The 17,777-nt window shown below is 43.9% G+C and overlaps 1 protein-coding gene across 3 annotated transcripts; it reads left to right on the top strand.

Moving 5' to 3' along the window:
• The first annotated feature begins 2,709 nt into the window (after positions 1-2,709).
• ankrd24 (ankyrin repeat domain 24) lies at positions 2,710-17,389 on the top strand. 3 transcript variants are annotated; one of them, XM_073477131.1, is made up of 22 exons: positions 2,710-2,782; positions 2,976-3,060; positions 4,776-4,906; positions 5,695-5,783; positions 5,890-5,954; positions 6,059-6,116; positions 6,385-6,455; positions 6,589-6,695; positions 7,197-7,369; positions 7,986-8,008; positions 9,047-9,163; positions 9,239-9,358; positions 9,517-9,646; positions 9,814-9,992; positions 10,496-10,659; positions 11,904-12,682; positions 12,770-13,086; positions 13,230-13,463; positions 15,056-15,232; positions 15,305-15,463; positions 15,561-15,626; positions 17,206-17,389. In XM_073477131.1, exons 2-22 carry the CDS (start codon positions 3,025-3,027, stop codon positions 17,272-17,274), a joined length of 3,264 nt encoding a protein of 1,087 aa, XP_073333232.1. In that variant the 5' UTR covers positions 2,710-2,782; positions 2,976-3,024; the 3' UTR covers positions 17,275-17,389. The 3 variants fall into 3 exon arrangements, with proteins under 3 accessions (XP_073333232.1, XP_073333231.1, XP_073333230.1); XM_073477130.1 differs by lacking the exons at positions 2,710-2,782; positions 2,976-3,060; positions 4,776-4,906; ... (4 more) ...; positions 6,589-6,695; positions 7,986-8,008 and adding an exon at positions 8,257-8,349 and having other exon boundaries at positions 7,219-7,369; positions 15,065-15,232; XM_073477129.1 differs by lacking the exons at positions 2,710-2,782; positions 2,976-3,060; positions 4,776-4,906; ... (4 more) ...; positions 6,589-6,695; positions 7,986-8,008 and adding an exon at positions 8,257-8,349 and having other exon boundaries at positions 7,219-7,369.
• Positions 17,390-17,777: the final 388 nt, after the last annotated feature.

The raw sequence follows: 17,777 nt of genomic DNA, 5'->3' as shown, positions 1-17,777 counted from the left end.
GAAAAAAAGAAAAGAAACTCAGCTCGCACGACTGTGCTCCAAGGATGTGCATTATTTATAATTCGCATGACATCACTGGAGAATTTTCCTGTTTTAGCTTCACTGGAGGTTTTTGAGGATTATTTTGCAGTTTTTTTCTCCCCAGAAGAAAGTCTAACTAAAAGCCCGAAGGCTGAACAAAACTGTTGTCTGGTTCCTCATAAAAGGGTTTCGAGGAAAAGAGGAATCCCATCATCCTCTGAACAGTGGTGTAGTGAAGTTTAGACAGAAGTGTGGACACAAAAACACTCCATATCATAAAAAAACAAGATGACAGAAGCACTGAAGCCTGTCCACTCTGATTGAAAAGTGAGGTTTCATTCCCTTTGTTTCATCCTCTAGTCAGAACATGTTTCATCCTCTCACAGATGTCCCATTACCCAGGGCCAAAGCTGCTAAATTGGATTGTGTGCTACACTGAGCAAGGCTATCTAAGTCTGTTAAAAGACCACAAATGCCTCTTTCTTTACGAGGCTCGTGAGCTCACGTTCTCCCAGGGGCAGGAGACTGGATGAGGTCATCCAGCTAGAATCCACCCCCCACAACCATCATCCCACGAAGACCTTAATATCCGCCTTTTCCTGCCTGCCTCTGCTCCAGTGTTCACTTAGCACCGGTTTCAGACCTAAAGGAGGGTCGTGGGGATCATAAGGAAGTCCCAAACTGTTTGTGAGGGACATCTGAAGTCACTGAGGGTGTGTCATTGGAAACATCTCGCAGGTCCCTGCAGTCCAGTGTAAATCAGTTATAAAAGGTTAAGCCGTAAACTTAAAGGCTGGATCAATTTCATGACATCAGCCGATACAGGCGGCTGTCAAATTTGTCTCAGTGGGAAAGAAGTTCTCCAGGGCTGACCATCTGTTTTATGTCTCCTTCTTTCTGCACTAATCCACCCAAAAAGATTGGATTTAAATAGCTAACAGAACAAGATTGTGGGAACAACAAAATCTTATTCATATATTGTGAGAGCCAGTCATTATCATGTGGGAACAAGATCACTATGTTGAGCTAAAGTTCTTACCTTCTGGGAATGAGGTCCATTCATTCAATAAGTTGATAGAATAGAAGAGAAGATCTTTTTTTACACAGTATGTTGGGATAAAAACTTCCTCACATCTTAAAGAATGCCTCCTTTGATTCTTCAGGGACTCAGTACCTTTCCTGTACTCCCCATCTTCCTCCTTTCTCTGCCATTCTTTCCTACCTTTGCATTTTTATCCCTTGTCACATCTTTGCATGCACCAATCATCTTCCTTCCCCTCCTCAGCCATACATTCCCCTTTTTCATCTGCAAAATCCACCGAGTCTTAACACCTCCTCTACAACCCAGTATAACATATTGAGCATACATTGAATTTTTGTTTCCATCCTGGCCGGGCTGAGAGCGAGAACTGTGCGGAAGAAAAGATTGAAAGTGAGCAAGAGATGGAAAATCAGAGACAGGCAAGCTGTCACACTCGACACATGGAGAGCACAGGGGAGAGGAAAACAGAAATGGAAAATCGGGATCTCTCGCAGTGAGAGATAATCTCAAACAGACAGACAGACAGACAGGCAGACAGACATGTATAAAGTCATTGTGTTTCTTCATGCACAGTAAACACCACTGCACGGGAGCCAAAGATTTAATTGAATCGAACAGAAACAACAAGGCGTTGTGAAATAATTCAGAGAATTAATAAGACTCCCTAATTATAAAGGGCTAAATATGGATGTGACATTTTCTCTGAACTTCACGCTTTCAGTTGTTGCTCTTTTTTTCCTCAATTGAACAGCCTCATTTAGAAATCTGGGAGGTACACAAACATGTTGTCGAGCACCAGTGGCTGTAGAAGGTCATGTGCAACTTGACATACACCAACAAAGGCTCTCTGTCAAAACCATGAATATAATCTAAATACAATCATGAGGTCTTTTAAAGGCTGGAAAAGAGGATACACAGACTTACACTGAAGGAGTAATTGATTTCCAGCGTCCTCTGCCTTGCATTTACTGCCCTCATTTGGTGGATGGTGTGTATTGCATGTATAATTTATAAACAACAACATGAGGCAGGTCTTATTTAACTTCTTAGCTTATAAAATAAAATAAAAACTAGCTTAATTAGTATGCATTAATGAGAAGGAACTGGGCAGTGTGGATGCATATTCATAAAAAACAGAGTGAATTAATGTTATAGCCTCAGTAAAATATAAGTTTAATGGAGTATATAAGCTCATTAGCACCAAAAATAGTAGGGTAACATTTAAGCTAGCTCTACACTTGGCTATTTTTGTATTTCTCACTCACCTTTCTCTTTTATCACAGTACAACCATGGATCTATTGTGTTTACTTCCGGGTTCAGCTCTTCCAGCGTTGCCATTGGCTGAATTCACTTTACTTTCGGTGATTGGCTCAAATGTCCAAAATGAGGAACTTTCCCAACAACCCCCCATGTTTAGTTGTGATTGTTAGCTAGACGTGCTGCCGACAAAAAGACAAGCCGTCCACACAATGACAGCTCTTTAACTTAACCCACGTCCGCAAAAGTGTCCCACGTTGTCCTGGCGGCGCCTGACACGACATATCATCCATCATCGCCAATCAAACGCCGATCCGGCGTTTTGCGCATTGCTGATTGGTTGATTTACGATGGGGGCGGGTGCATTCCTGCTGTCCGCCAAGCTGCAGTGACTTCAGTGTTCTGTGAGCAGCTGATGGGACAGAGGAGAGACTCACCTGGAGCTGGACTGTACTCCACAGGTAAGCTGCATGCTCACTATATACATGTGTACATTAACTGCTTTGGGTTTATGTTAGCCTGGTTAGCTTACAGTCCTTATGTATTCCCTTGATGTTTTGATACACCCACATGTTGCCATTTTCCTGATGAATCATGGGTAATAAATGAAAACTCTTTTAAGTGACTCACAATAACACTCAAGTTTCATTGCAGTGTTCCTGTTGAGACAAAGGCCATCAAGGTCTCACGATACTAAAGCACTATGAAGAGTCTGAAGGCAAAGTTTAAAAAGAATGAGGTAAGAGCCACCTGGAGCTTTACAGTTACCTGTTTGCTATTCCTGCAAGCTATTTAGAGTTACGGGCTGTACAAGCTGTGTTTTAACCTACTATTACAATGTTAGGCTGCTCTACATTAAGAAGCCATTTATAAAGATCCCAAGTTGCTTCTTGTGTGTGTGTGTATGGGGGGCAGTGGGATTCAGTGTCATTGAGCAGCAGCAGGAGAGCAGGGCTGTCTCCAGACTGCTTCTATAACCAGAGATCTCAGGTAGCCTTCAATTATTCACACCTACGTGCACACACTCACACATTCAATGAATCCCCACTCCCCTGCTGTCACCCCGATGCTGCCCTCAAGGGCTATGTAATGGGGGTGTTTGCCCTGTTCCCGAAAAGGTGCTGCATTTTTAAGATTTTACTTTTTGCCCACTCCATGTAGCTAATAGTTTATGTACATACTGGTGCCAGTGACCTGGGGCACTGGTACAAGCACGTGAAGTGGCAACTGCTGTGTTTACAATGTGGTGTGAACATCTGGATCCTGATGGATGCTTTTAGCAGAGTTACAGCCTATTACTGTCCATCTACCTCTCTGTCACCACAATGATGACAAGGATGATCATCTGTCTTCTCTCGTATATAAAACTGTCAGACGGAAAGATAAGATAGACGGATTTATAAATATTCTGCATGCATATATCTCCCAGGGTTTCCCACATACATAAGCTAATCCGAGGTTATGTAAGATTTCAGCTGATTTATGTGCCTCGTTACGTCCCCTCTGTCCCGTAAATGACCGTCCAAACCTGCAGAGCAGAGCCAGCTCTGTTTCTCCCCATTTTGCTGAGTCCTCACATCACCCGGGCCCTGCTCTGTAACTGCAGAGAAACAGAGCTACAGGATGACGCTGCCAGGGGGGTACCGTGCAGGACCTGACCAAAAAAAAACTAATGGAGTGAGGGAGGAAGTCTGCTACAGAGAAATTATTAGGTTAGAGAAAGGAGGACAGTGAGAAAGGGAAGGCGGTGGCAGTGTGTGAGGTGCAGCTGAGTGTGTCCCTGCTAGCAGCTGAAGCAGGATTATAGGATGGCGTTTTGGATGCGGACAGGGAGCACTGCACCGGCAGACAAATAGTAATGACAGTGTGTGCATGTCAGAGTTTTTGTGTGACAAGCTTGTCGGTTTCATAGAGGTGTGATTTTGAGGATAGAATATATTCTCTGGTATGTAGATCTCTACTATGACGTTGCTGTGACCTCTAAAGGGTATCTGGTTGTAGTTCTCTGCAGTTTCTAATGTTAATGTGTAGATTTGCCTGACATACAGTGGTGGCTCGGTACTCTGTAGCTGTGTTTATGTGTGTGTAATGACCTGCTAGCAGTTATGGATCCTCAGCAGCCTGTTTTTAGCCTGGTGAAGCAGCTCTGTTGTTTCAGCCTGCTGCCGCTGCCAGTAGGTATCCTCTCTCTTTATCCACTAATCACATGTAAAGGAATGTAAATTTATTTCTCCCTCTTTTCTTATACTGTGTGAAAAAGTAGTTTATCGTATCTTGTAAAACTAGTATCGCATATGTTATATATAATCATAACACATCCTAATTCTGTTATATTTATTGCGGCTGCAGCCCAGTCATCTCTTGTTATGTCTGTTATGAGATATGCAGTGTGGCATCAGTTTCCACTGGGGCAGTTCAGGGTGGTGACCAGTTCTCTGGCTTTCCCCCCCTCAGAGTCAGGACTGGAGTAAGAGTGATGAGAGACTCCTGCAGGCTGTGGAGCAGAATGAACCTGACAAAGTCTCAGCTCTCATCGTCAAAAAGGGCCTCTGTCCCACCAAACTGGATGCTGAGGGCAAGTCGGCGTAAGTTGGGCACCTAATTTTTTATCAATCTTAGTCACTGGACGGAATTCAGGAAGTAATTGTTCAGTTCTACTCTGCAGTGTTGCAGTTCTTTTAAGAAGGACTATTGTTGCTTCTGGTAACATAAAACACATTATTTCTAGTGAAGCAAAGCAGTTTTGCCTTTGAATACATACCACTGGGTGTTTAGTGTGGGCACTGAATGGGCTGTAGTGAATCTATACCACTATGAATTCACTTTATCCATGTTATGATAAATGGTAAAGTTTTATTGCCTATCTGCTTGTAAAACTTAAAGGTGCAATATGTAAGAATTTTAATTGAAAACATAAAAAGTAAAAGTAAAACTATCAACGAAATATGAAGAAATAACAATTCTTATGTTGTGACGTCTATGTATTTTATTACAGAGATGTCTACTGAAGTTAGCCCTGGCCCGTATGGGTCCAAAGCTCCGTTGCTAGTAGTGTAAACACCAACACTCCCCTTGTCCCCAAGCTCCCAGTCCGGACCGCTAGCTTCATGGCTAACTGAGCTAACTAGCTATCAGCAACCGCACTTAGCAGCGGTTAGCAGTCACTCCGGTGTCATGCTGCCCCCTGTTTGTTTTAAGTATGAATTCAACAGGTGGCCAATTCTCACATATTGCACATTCAACTGATCAGTGGAATCGGCAGTTGGAAAAGAAAAAGAAAACTAAAATAATCACATATTTTATATACAAACCGATTCTCATTCCTCATCTCTTATCACTGGTGAATCTGTATCGTCCTTCTTCTTCATGCCAGGTTCCACCTCAGTGCGTCTCGAGGCCGGCTAGACTGTCTGGAGGCCATCATCGCTCAAGGAGCGGACCTCAACGTCACTGATGGTGCTGGTATGGTATTTTATTATCAAATAAAAGTTTTTATCTTATAAGCCAAGGCTGTTGAGTCAAGCGTGTGATGGATTCTTTATAAATGTCTGCTTATGAATGATCCCAGGCTTCAGTGCCCTTCACCTCGCAGCCAAAAACAGCCAATCAGAGTGTTTAAAAAGACTCTTACAGGTAAAACTCAGAATTAACTAACAAATACTGTAAAATATAAATAGAATAATCGTTTTACAAATGGTTTATTCTTTGCCTTTGTTTGTTGCCATTTTTCCGGACAGGAGAGATTAGCAGTCGATTGCACAGACAGCATTGGGAGGACGGCGCTTCATCATGCAGGTAACACAGAGTAACAGTTACTTAACATACAGCAAATTTCTCTGATAGATCCCATTTGACACATTTTAAGTATTAAAAGTGAAGAGATGTAAAGGAACGCTAAAGTTGAACTTAAAGCAACATTATGTACCTTTATTTGCTTAAAATAACAGCTTCAAAATCAGTTTGATGGTACAGTATACAGTACAGTGTATTTCATAATGTACAACACCTGTTTGACTGTATGTAAACCTCTGATATTGACCATAATTCTGATCATTTCCTGCAGCGGTCAGTGGCTGCTTGTCCTGCACTGAGACCCTTTGGGATTTTAAAGCTGATCTAGATGTCCAAGATGGGGTATGTTGAAGAGTTTTATCTAAAGTTTGTTTTGCTTTTACTTTTAACTTACACAGTACAGTACATTAGACAACATTATCAAATATCTGTGTTGTTGCTCCATGATGAATAACCACATGTATCCCTCTGTCAGGACGGGGCCACACCTTTGATTTTAGCAGCCCAGATGAGCAGAGTGGAGCTGTGTGTCTTTCTCTTGGGTCGAGGTGCCAATGCAAACATACAAGACAACCAGGGAAGGTACATGGACAGATGTTCTACTCTCCCTCTGGTGCTGTTGAGGCCTAAGGATAGAGAGTGTCAAATGGTGCTGAGGCAGACTAGGACATGAAACAGCCTTCTTAGCTAAGCTAGAGCCAAAAAACCTTCTTTAGGATTATTCTCACAGCTGTGGGGTTGTTTGGGTCAGGACACAGGAGGGATTCTCATAGAAAGTCTGCAATGTGAGGGGCAGATTTGGAAGAAGGCAGGTCAAGATCTCCTGCAGGGAGCAACAGCTTGCAGTTTGACCTTGGCTGTCTCTTTAGAGAGGATGATTAGAGAATTATCCCTGGTTAAGGAGGTGAAATGACCAACTTTTTCCTGGCTGCATCATTACAAAAAGAAAAAATTCCTTGGCCAAAATGAAAACTTAGAGTTCTGGAGGTTTGAGCACACTGAGATATGTGACCATTGTTAGTTCGCTCAATTCAGCTGTTTTCCTGTTCTTACTATGATAGTTTTTTATGTTTGGAATTGCAGGTCTGCATTGATGCTAGCATGTGAGAGCGACAGCGTTGAGACCATAGAAGCTCTCCTGAGAGGCGGGGCCAACACACAGCTGATCGACGCCCTCGGACACAATGCCACCGACTACAGCGCAACCACGGGCAACCAACGCATCATGCAGATGTTGCAGGACGGAGTACCTCCAGGTACAGTACGAGGACTGAAGTCTATTTTTCACGTGGAGAGGCAGTTCACTCTTTTTAGTATCACATTATTATGAATTGAGCCTAGTTAGTTTTGCTCAATGAAATAAAGTGGCAGTGTTATATGAAACACGTGGCAGCAGCATGTAACATATCGTGAGACCCAGTGAGGCTTCTGTGCTGCTCCCGATCCTGGCTGTGCCTCTGCTCCCCCAGGAAACAGCTGTAACAGGAGGAAGTGGATCAGGAGGACAGCTGGGTGTGATTGTGAAGTGGGATTTAAAAAAAAAAAGAAGAGAGAGCGAGAGAGACGAAAGGCTTGTTCCACTTTTATCTCCCAACAAAGACATTGCTGATATATGAAAAGCAGATGTGTGACTGGTTTGAAAAGGAGATGAAGGAGAGAATTTGGTGCACATATGATGCTCGACCACAGTAGCTTTTATTCCATAATTGCATTGCATTTTGGTGGATTTACTGAAGGATACATGACCACTACTAATAATAAATTACATGTTAAAAAATGAGAGGAAATGAAAGTTTATATGCTGTTTGCTGACTTGGTTGCTCACAGGGTTAAAGTGTTTTGCTGTGTGTCTCTTTCCCTCTGCTTACGTAGCTCCTGAGGGCGCAGGCGAGGAGGTAATTTTGCATAGCTGTGTGTTGGATTACTCCCCACCATCAAATGAGATCATGGCCCACTCTGGCCGATCATATTGTGCATGTTTTCCAATATGAGGTCATTGTTTTTGCGTGCTGCTCTCTTTTCGTTGGCTTTCGTTCCCCTTTGTTGCCAACCCTTTTGTCGTATCGTAGTTTCCTCTGTTCTCGCGTTTTAAGTTGAGCTTGACCTTTGCTTGTCTGTGAACCCCTCTCCCACCCTCACGCAGCCCCCACAAGTCCCCTCAGCCGCTTCATCAGTGCAAGGGGGCACTACCCCCCGCAAACGGAAAGCTCCTCCACCACCTCGCTCTCCTCTCCAGGTACTGTGAGAAGCATCTTAGTGGATGGGAAACACATTTTCTTTTAATCGAAAGTAGTATCACAAGTTGCAAGTATATTCCCAGCCGTTATTTGGTCATTTTGCTTTGTCAGATTGTTTAGTTAAAGGGTAACTCCACCAATTTTACACATTAAATTGTGTTTACAGGTCTCGGGGAGTACTACTGCCTATGTGAAAAAAGGAGTATGAAGCCTTTTGTGGCTCCAGATGTATTTTGATAAAATGCCTTCCGTGATGTCACTCAGTGGTTAAAATGCATTTTGGGAAAGTAGGTGCCAAGTTTTAAAAAGTCATCATACACTGTTGGACTCATTATGATGGTTTAAAAACAAATAAAAAACAAAAAAAATCAACAGCAGAACCAGAGATATCACCTCCTTTATTCTACACATTCGTCCTCCTTTTCAAAACTTGACACCTACATTACCCACAATGCAACTTAGCCACTCAGAGACTATGTACAACCGGGACAAACAAAAATATTTATCTCAGTCATCCCATGTCACCTATATAGTACCACTAAAGATTCAAAAGTGTCCATATTTAAGCCAGTTTCACAATAATTCCTTTGGTAATGTCTCTGTAACACAAAATTGCTTCTCAAGAGATTAACTAAAACACATAATGTCTTTGATGACTAACAAAGATTTGCTTTATTCTGTTTTCTATTAACAAAGATCCAGGGTTTGCCGCCCTCTCCTCAACCCCGGAATCCTGCTCCACCTGCCCAGTCCCCTGAGCCCCAGTCCCAGTCTCCTTCTCCCCAGCCTCCAGAAACACAACAACCAGCCCAGGTCAGGACTGCAAATTTAGATCTTTTTTAAGTAATTATTACCGTTTGTCCTTCATATTAACATTTTTTTTGTCAGGCGGAGGATGAGGAGGTGTTTGAGGAGATTCGACGGCTGCGTCTGGAGAGAGGCCGTCTGCTGCAGAAGATCAAAGCCTTGGAGCAGCAGCAACAGAGCGCCCTCTCTGCCTTGGAGGAGGTACTGCCCACTGTGCAGACGGCCATTCTCATTCACATCTATGCAAAAATACCTATTTATTAGCAGTATGTGCACCTGTACCGAAGACTTCGATACATTTATGAAGACTAAGGATTGCTTGTTGTAACCACTGTTTTTACATTTGTTCTGCGTCGTAGTTGTCCCAGCTAAAGCAGCGTCTGCAGGAGGCAGAGGCAGAGAGAGACAAGTTGCTGGAGGAGCTGAAGGGCGGTCATGGTATTGGGGCCAGTGACTCTGAGGACATGGATGAAATGTTTGACTTCCCAGGTATGCAATAAATGTGAGCATGTACTTCCCACGCCCTGGTAGGGAGCATGCATGTACTTCCATTCATGTGTCTCTGCTATTACACATGGGCTTTCCTGTTTGTCCACCCCCTCGAGGAGGTGCACAGATTTATTTTTGTTGTTGTTGCTCTTGAACTTTCCCTCTAGAGAAGTTGCTCTCCAAGCGTTCCAGAGCCTCCCCTGCTCAGGATGAGGCCACTTCTCAAGGGGACGCATACTCAGCCCGCCCCTCTCCTGCCCCTGCAGACCCAGGAACTGTTGCTGAGCTGCACAAACAAATAGAGGAACTGACCTCACAAAACTCTGAGCTAGCCCTCAAAGTGCAGGTGGGGTCAGAGAGAGTACAACTGCACGAATACACACATGATCACACGTGGCTGCGGGACTCTTTGAGGAGGATAAATTGATAGTGAAGTGATTATTAAATGGTTCCCAGGCAGAAGATGAAGCGTCTGGTTCGAGAGTAGCTTAATGCCTCTGACTCAAGCGTTAGTCATGACCACTTAAACTTTATGATGCTGCACTCTGGTGCACTAATGCACTGAGGCACATGTGTTCACACAGGTATAAATAGAGCAGCATCAGATGGAGACATGAGGGCATTTTGTAGACATTCTTTGCTTACTGGGTCATACTGGTTGAAGCACTGCAGTTCTTTAATGTCCGTCCCTCAATTTTTAAATCAGTAGAATACTCTGTTTAGTATTGAGTACCTGCAGTTGATGGTACTCAACCACTTACAAGTAGCATTAATATTCATTCTGTTACCAGAGATGTTAATATTTTATGAAGGTGATAACCTCCATAACTTCCTCTCTGCTGTGTACAGATGCTGGAGATGTTTGAGAAGGATGATACAGACATGCAGACCTCCAGCTCGGACTTTGTCCCTTTAGTACAGTATGAGACCCTGAGGAAGGAGTTCGAAGCCCTTCAGGAGCGCCTCTCTCAGGCCCAGGCTTCAGACGAGTCCTCCAGCGTAGCAGAGGAGCGGTAAGCTGATTGATTCATACATTCTGGCACATTTATGACTGGGAAACTGAAGTCTCCATCACAGATCACATTCACTCAAACTCTGCTGTATTAGATCAGGCCTTTATTCTGAGATGTGCACACCGTTGCTAATATCTGTTCCAAAGTCTCAGCAGTATTTGCTTGGGGCTGTTTTTAAAAGTGCTGAGCATTTCTATTTTCCTGCAGCATGCTGGAGGCTAAGCAGGCTACTCAGGACATCACAGATTTGATGGTGTCTTGACCTCTAGTACATGATATTTGTTGTCTTTCTAACATCTTTGTTGCTTATCCACATATACACATAAACTATGAATTTATCTCATCATGTGTTGCAGATGCACACGTCATCATTACAGTGGTTAAAGTGTTGAACCCTGGTGTAATGCTGTAATGATTATTTAATTAATGGATTGATACTACTCTCTATACTACTACTCTCTACTTTCTATTCTTTGCTTTAAACACGTTATCGAAAAAGTATGGAAGTATTGATAGGCCTACTTTTGACAACCTCAGATTGATCAATAGCAATTTATTTATTGAGCACAAAAGCCCAAGCATTTGTTGGTTATGCCTACTCAAATGGAAGCATTTGATACTTTTCTCTGTTGTATATGTTAGCTGAATATCTTTATCTTTGGATTTGTGGACTGTTCATCTGACAAATCAAGTAATTTGAAAGCGCCACAGTAGTCTTTGAGAAAAAAGAAACTGTGATGAGAATTCTTCCCTATTTAATGACATATTATGGACTTTTTTTTACCATTATTTCACCAAATCGTGCATACATATATTGATATGAATATGGACATATCAACAAATACAAAAGCATGAAGGGCATAGATAGGTAACAGCAAAAAACAAACAAACAAATATAGACAAACTTCCTCTCAACCCATATAAGGCATATAGACAGGCATATATAGACATGTACAGACATACATATATATAGATAGATACATACATGTATACACATTTATATATACATGTAAACATAAACATACACATACAGTACATATACCTGTACATACCAGGGCTGCAGTGGTATAAAGGTATTACAAAATTATTTTTGTCCGTTGCAGTGACCCTTACAGGATAGGATAGGGTGGGGTTATTGTATGATGTTTGACATGTTTTATTCACTTTGTTATTGATGTGATTTAGAAGCTGATTTTATTGAGCTGAGTGCTTCAGAGATTGATCATCTTTGTCTTGTCCTGCAGGGGTGATGAGAAGTCTCAGGGAGGAGGTGCACATGCAGAGAGCACGGAGGCTCTGAAGGAGAAGCTGCGAGTGCTGGAGGAGCAGTTGGCCTCCTCCCAGTCTGAGTTGGAAGAGCTGAGGGAGCATATGCGCCTTGGGGTGCTTTCTGTAGAGTGTGGTGAAGGGGGTACTGCTGCGGCAGGTGGTGGGACTGAAGACGGTGGTCCTAGCCAAGAGGCACAGCAGCTGAGAGCGAGGGTGACAGAGCTAGAGGAGGAGCTAGCTAAGAGACGGGGCGAGGCAGGGGGTCAGAGCGGCCAGGACAGTGACACAATCAAACAGCTGACAGAGAAAGTAGAGGAACTCCAGGCTGCTCTGGATCGCAAGGAGTCTACAAAACAAGAAGGGGAGAAAGACGGCGAAGGAGAGGAGACGGAAACAGTGAAGAGCCTCCGTGACAAAGTGTCTGTGTTGGAGGCAGCCCTGGCAGAGAGCAGGACGTCAGGGAGAGAGGGAAGAGCAGGAGGAGATGGAGATCAGGTCCGTCGTCTCCAAGAGCGAGTGGGAGAGCTGGAGGGGCAGCTGAGAAAGTGCGTGCCCCGCTCAGAGTTGGAGGAGGTACAGGTGACTCTGGGGCTTCAGTGTGAGCAGCTGGCCAGGGAGAGGGCAGACGTGGCTCGGAGGCTCAACGATGCTCTCCTGGACCTGGAGAGACTCAGGCCTCCTCCCCGCATAGATGTCGAAGAGGAGGAAGAAGAGGAGGAGAACTCAGAGAGCTCAGAGCCCTCAGTCAGATCAGGTTTGCATAGATTTTTGTCCCACTTTAAGTACGTTTTTAAGTTCCACAGAAAAACATTTAAAATTTCTACTTTTTCTGTCCAATCAGATCAGTCCAGACGCTCCCTGACGGCAGTGAGAGAAGAACTGGAGGTAGCGAGGCAGGAAGCAGCCCAGGCCCTGGACTGCCTGTGTGCTGAGCGAGAGGGCCGGGCACAGGACGCCCTGCAGCTGAAAGACGCAGTGCCACTCTCTAAACACAAGGAGGCGCTGTCTGCAGTATCAGAGCAGCTCGCTCAGACACTGCAGGAGCTCCAGGAGGAGAAGACTCTGCGTGGTCAGGCTGAGGAGCAGGCGGCTGGACTGGAGGCCAAACTGCAGGCCATGGAGGACGCCATACCTAAAGAGGAGCATGAGAAAGTGAAGGTCAGCAGGGGACCCTCAAACGGATCTAGAGTAGATTTAATTGAGATATTTCTTAAGAGTGCATTCTGCTAATAAGTCTGCCATAGCTGCTGCTGTTCAGACTTTATCATATCGGGTAATCCTGGTGTTTCCTGGCTCCCTAGGGAGAGCTCCAGCACTCCCTGCAGGCCAGTGAGAGCAGTGCAGCAGCAGCTCAGGAGGCTCTGAGTGAGAAGGAGATGGAGCTGAGAGAGCTCAAGTCCCAGAAGGCTGCAGAACAGGGTCTGATCTCCAAGGAGGATCACGAGGCCCTGCGGCTCTCTTTGCAGGCAGAGATCAACGCCGCCACGGCCCGTTTCAATGATCTCACTCGCAAACATGAGAAGACCTGCACTGAGGTGTGTGTGTGTGTCGGTGCACGCATGTTATTGTCTCTGCTTTTCATAGCCCCTTCTAGTACTGTCTAAAGCCACATTAGATGTTATTGTGTCTGCAACAAAGGGAGCCATGTTCCATGAAGGCCTCCTTCCTGCCTCTACATTATTCATATGTGTATTACTTTCTCTGTACAGTCCCTTCCTCTGTTTCATTGATCCCACTGTATATGTATTTACTGCTGCACTGAAGTAGGGTTGTATGTGGATTATAGGCTCCTGGTCATAGTCCATATATGCCATGAACTGACTCCTGCTAAGTAGAAGGCATTTTATCAGAGAATAATGGCTTGGCTAGAACACGTATCCAACATTTAGTGTTTGACCATCATTGCGACTGACCAATCACGCTGTTGTGATTTCATAGCTCTGAAACTCGTGTTCCCTAGAACACCATAATAAATGTTGCTTCAGGACCATCATTTCAAATTATGAGAAAGCAACAAAGGCGGCTTTTTAAGTGAGCTGTTGTGGCTTCATGGGTTGAGTACAGGACTCTCAACGAGTCAATTATCAATTATAAACAGTTGCTGCTTGGCGGTGCGCCGCTGCTTTTTTTTTTTTTAATGAGAGGAGAGGAGGAAGAGATGAAATGAGAAGAGAGGAGGCACAGAGGGTCTTCTCTGTTTTATCTCTATACTGTAAGATTTTATTATTTTGTGCCAGGTACGATTCATTTCTTGGTCAATTCGCACACCTGTGAGTAAAGCATATAAAAGGAGGAGAGGACTCTCGACTTTCGAAAACTAACGTTATATTATTTAGCGCTGTCGCAAAAGTTGTTGTTTTTTTCACTTCTAACTGTTCATATCCAGATAATTCACACACCTGTGACGATGTAAAAGATGTAACAAGACAGAAACATACCGAAATGGAGACTTGAATGGGGAGAAAAGGCGTGTGGTGACAAAGGCTCAGGTTCAGTAAGATTTGCCAGTAGAAATGTTCTTCAGAGAGATACTTTCTTACTTTTACCTGTGGAACAAAGTTAAATCAGTACTTTCAATTTAGTCGTGTTTTTACACAAGTATCTGTACTTCTACTGGAGTAAAGAATGTGTGTTCTTTGTCTTCTCTGTTTTCCCTGACTCACAAAGCTGTGACGTTACAAAAATGCGATTCATTAGTTGCATTCATGGTCATGGAGCAGCAACAATTATGATGTTCCAGACAAAAAAACAACCCTGCGATATCAGATCATGCAACACATACTAGTATGTAAATTTGCCCTGGTAATGTTACAAAGTCACACTTCCCTGAAACAAAAATACAGCGTAACATGGCGCCAAAAGCAAGTGTGTACAGATTTACTGCAGCTTGGTTTGTTGTATTTGTTCGCACTCTGGCATGGAGATCAAACGAAACTGGAAATTCCCGTGAGCAAATCCTCAGACAACTGTGATTTGGTGAATAGATATTTTAGATTTTACTGAGAGAAAATGATATTAATGTTGATATTAATTAGAGCTGCAACTGTACTATCTCCTCTGTATAAGCACCAAACACAGACAGCCTCGCTTTAGTGACAGGGTGCCACTGCTGGTTTTACTGCTCTAGGTGTTCCAGGTGCAGAGGGAGGCTCTCTTTAATAAGAGTGAGCGGCAGGTCGCAGAGTCCCAGCTGGCCACGGCGCAGCAGCAGCTAGCCGAATTACAGGCCAAATCCAGCCACATCCAGGAGCTCCACAAGGACATCCAGGAATCCCAGGGCCTGGTCAAGGAGAAGGACCGCAAGGTGAGAGTTCAGAAGGCTTGCTGATTGAAGCACCCATGAGGTGGCCGAACTGACGTGTCCGTCTTTGTGCAGATAACAGAGCTGTCCAAGGAGATTTTTCGGCTGAAGGAGGCCCTTGGAGCTCTGTCGCCTCCTCTGGGGATCACCTCCTCCTCATCCACCCATCATGGTAACCCTGGCCAGCAAGTGGCACTGCAGAACAGGATCGCCATACTCAGCCAGCAGCTCCAGGTGAGGAGAGCACTGACACCTGGGATGTCTGAAATGAGAATATATGATGTTTTTCAGACTTGACGTGACGGTAACATTTGCTGTGACCTTTTTGCAGGATTGGGAGAGAAAGCACAAACAGGTGGTGACTATATACCGCTCCCATTTACTGGCAGCTGTACAGGTCAGTTTATTGTGCACAATAGAGACTTTGTCATGACATTTTTTCCATTTGAGTGAATATGTGTGTACTTGACACCTGAGTTTTGATCTCAAGGTGGATCAATGAAATTTTCTATGTGCGCCGGGCTGCACAGACACTCATAGTCTGGACTGTGAATGGCACAGACCACTGGATTTGAGTTAGTCCCCCTTTGTGGTGCAGACAATAAAGAGCGGGAATGATCTGTCCACCATCTCTGCTTACCAGACAGTAAGAAGTGGATGAAATTTCAGAAGAGGTGCAGGGTAAAGGGGCTCGACTTGCCTCCTGCTTCTATCAGTTTCATCATAAGCCATGACTAGGGTGTACGCATTAACCGTTTCTTTTTTTCATGTAGGTTGTAATGAGAGGTATTGTTGACCTTTAGGAGAACGTTGGCAGGTTAGTAGAGGTTGACATTGCAGTTTTTTCCAGACCAGACATGCAGCCTTCATCTGGACTTAAAGTAATAGTTCGGGTCTTTCTGATGTGGGTTTGTATGAGGTACTTATCTCTGGTCAGTGTGTCACCGGCAGCAGTAGTAGTGTTTCATCAATACAAAGCCCTGCTGCTTGTGGGAGAAAAATATGATTCTCCCAGGATAGGAGGTCATACGTATCCTGTACAGACATTAAAGTCTGGATAAGGATAGTGAAGACTGCTCTATGAAGTTAAATCTCATGGTCTCTGCAACCTAGTTATTCAAAGCTACTGTAGATATGTCTACAGAACAGATGTCTGACGAACCAAGCCAAGGCAAAGCTGATTGTTTGCCGAAATTCCACAACACTGCCTGCTGGCGCTGCACGCTGCTTCTCCACACTGGCAGCGAGATGACAGTCACCTACTGCCGTTGACACACTGACTAGGGAAAAGTACCTCATACAACCCCACATCAAAAGACCCAAACTATCACTTTAACACCTGTACATGCTTTGTGCTGGAATCTTACAAACCTCTTTTTGATTTGGAGCAAGGTTGGGTTTGGGTTAGGCTGTCCAGTGAGGGTTATCTATCTTCCTGGTACATCTAGCTTTGATCTGTGTTCCAGGAAAGCTCAACAGTTTTCTGTGAAGTCCGTCTCTTGCTGGTTTTTCCTCATGTGACCTTATTTCGCAAAAAAATATGTATGGTGGTTAAGAGAGAGACAAATTATTTGTCGATCCTCTTTGAAATGTGCCATGAATTATATTTATATGATGTTTGTCAATTTACAAGATAATTTTACAAGTCAAGAAAGTCCCAGTTTGATTAAAAGATGGTGATCACCATGGCTATCACCTCAGCACAGAAAAAGTATTAAAAGTGGTGAAAATCACAAGTCTGAACATATATTGTACAGCTGCAGTTATGCGAAAGAAGAGTTGTCAGTTTTGTGAGCTAGCTAACATGTGGGACTGGCTCCATTGGTCGTAGGTTTCGATGAATTGCTGTTGTGTGTAGTCTGTCCCGATCCAGTGTATCTGCCTTGGCCAAACCTGAAAATATCAGTCTGCAGAACCAATGTGAAATACAATGTAGATGCCTTTATTTTCTTATATTGTGTTTTGCTGCCCATCAGGGTCGAATGGATGAAGAGGTGCAGGGCCTGCTACTCCAAATCCTAAGGATGTCAAAGCAGGGACACTGAACCTTACGACAGCTGCAAGTATTTCTCCGCCTCCAGGCCCAGCACAGAAACCTGTGGGACCGACATCACTGAGACCTTGTCTAGAAAGCCAAATACAGCTGATCTGTGTTCAGACATCTGCATGTGTACAATACAGTAACCTAAACCACAGCCGGACAGGGACATAAATAGAACTGTAGAGTGCCTTCATGGCTGGATGACTGAGATGACAGCAGCCTAAAAGTCAGGGGTTCATGGCAGCAGAAAGTGAATGTGAGTTGTTATTTAGGAGATAGAATCAGGTGCATTGATTGTGTGACAAGCCTATTGATTTTATATAATGTTGTTATAATAAAAAGCTTAAACTAACTGCTCTTCTGTCGATCCTGTTCTTTCTAACTTGCTTCAGGCGCAGACACTGTAGACTGAACAAAGCTTTCCAAAGCCACAGCTTCCACACTGTCCACATCTATTTCTGGTTGATGGGACTCTGATCGCTCAATTTGGCTACAGCACATGTGCAT

This window comes from Pagrus major, chromosome 11 (genome assembly GCF_040436345.1).
Source record: "Pagrus major chromosome 11, Pma_NU_1.0".
NCBI lineage: Eukaryota > Metazoa > Chordata > Actinopteri > Spariformes > Sparidae > Pagrus > Pagrus major.
Note: the sequence above shows the minus strand (reverse complement) of the source record. Positions and strands in the feature narration are given on the sequence as shown.

Coding starts and splice junctions, on each gene's coding strand:
- ankrd24 (XM_073477131.1), top strand. CDS start 3,025: ATGAAGAGTCTGAAGGCAAAGTTTAAAAAGAATGAG. Junction 6,117..6,384: donor GACGGCGCTTCATCATGCAG/GTAACACAGAGT, acceptor CATTTCCTGCAG/CGGTCAGTGGCTGCTTGTCC. Junction 6,696..7,196: donor ATACAAGACAACCAGGGAAG/GTACATGGACAG, acceptor TTGGAATTGCAG/GTCTGCATTGATGCTAGCAT.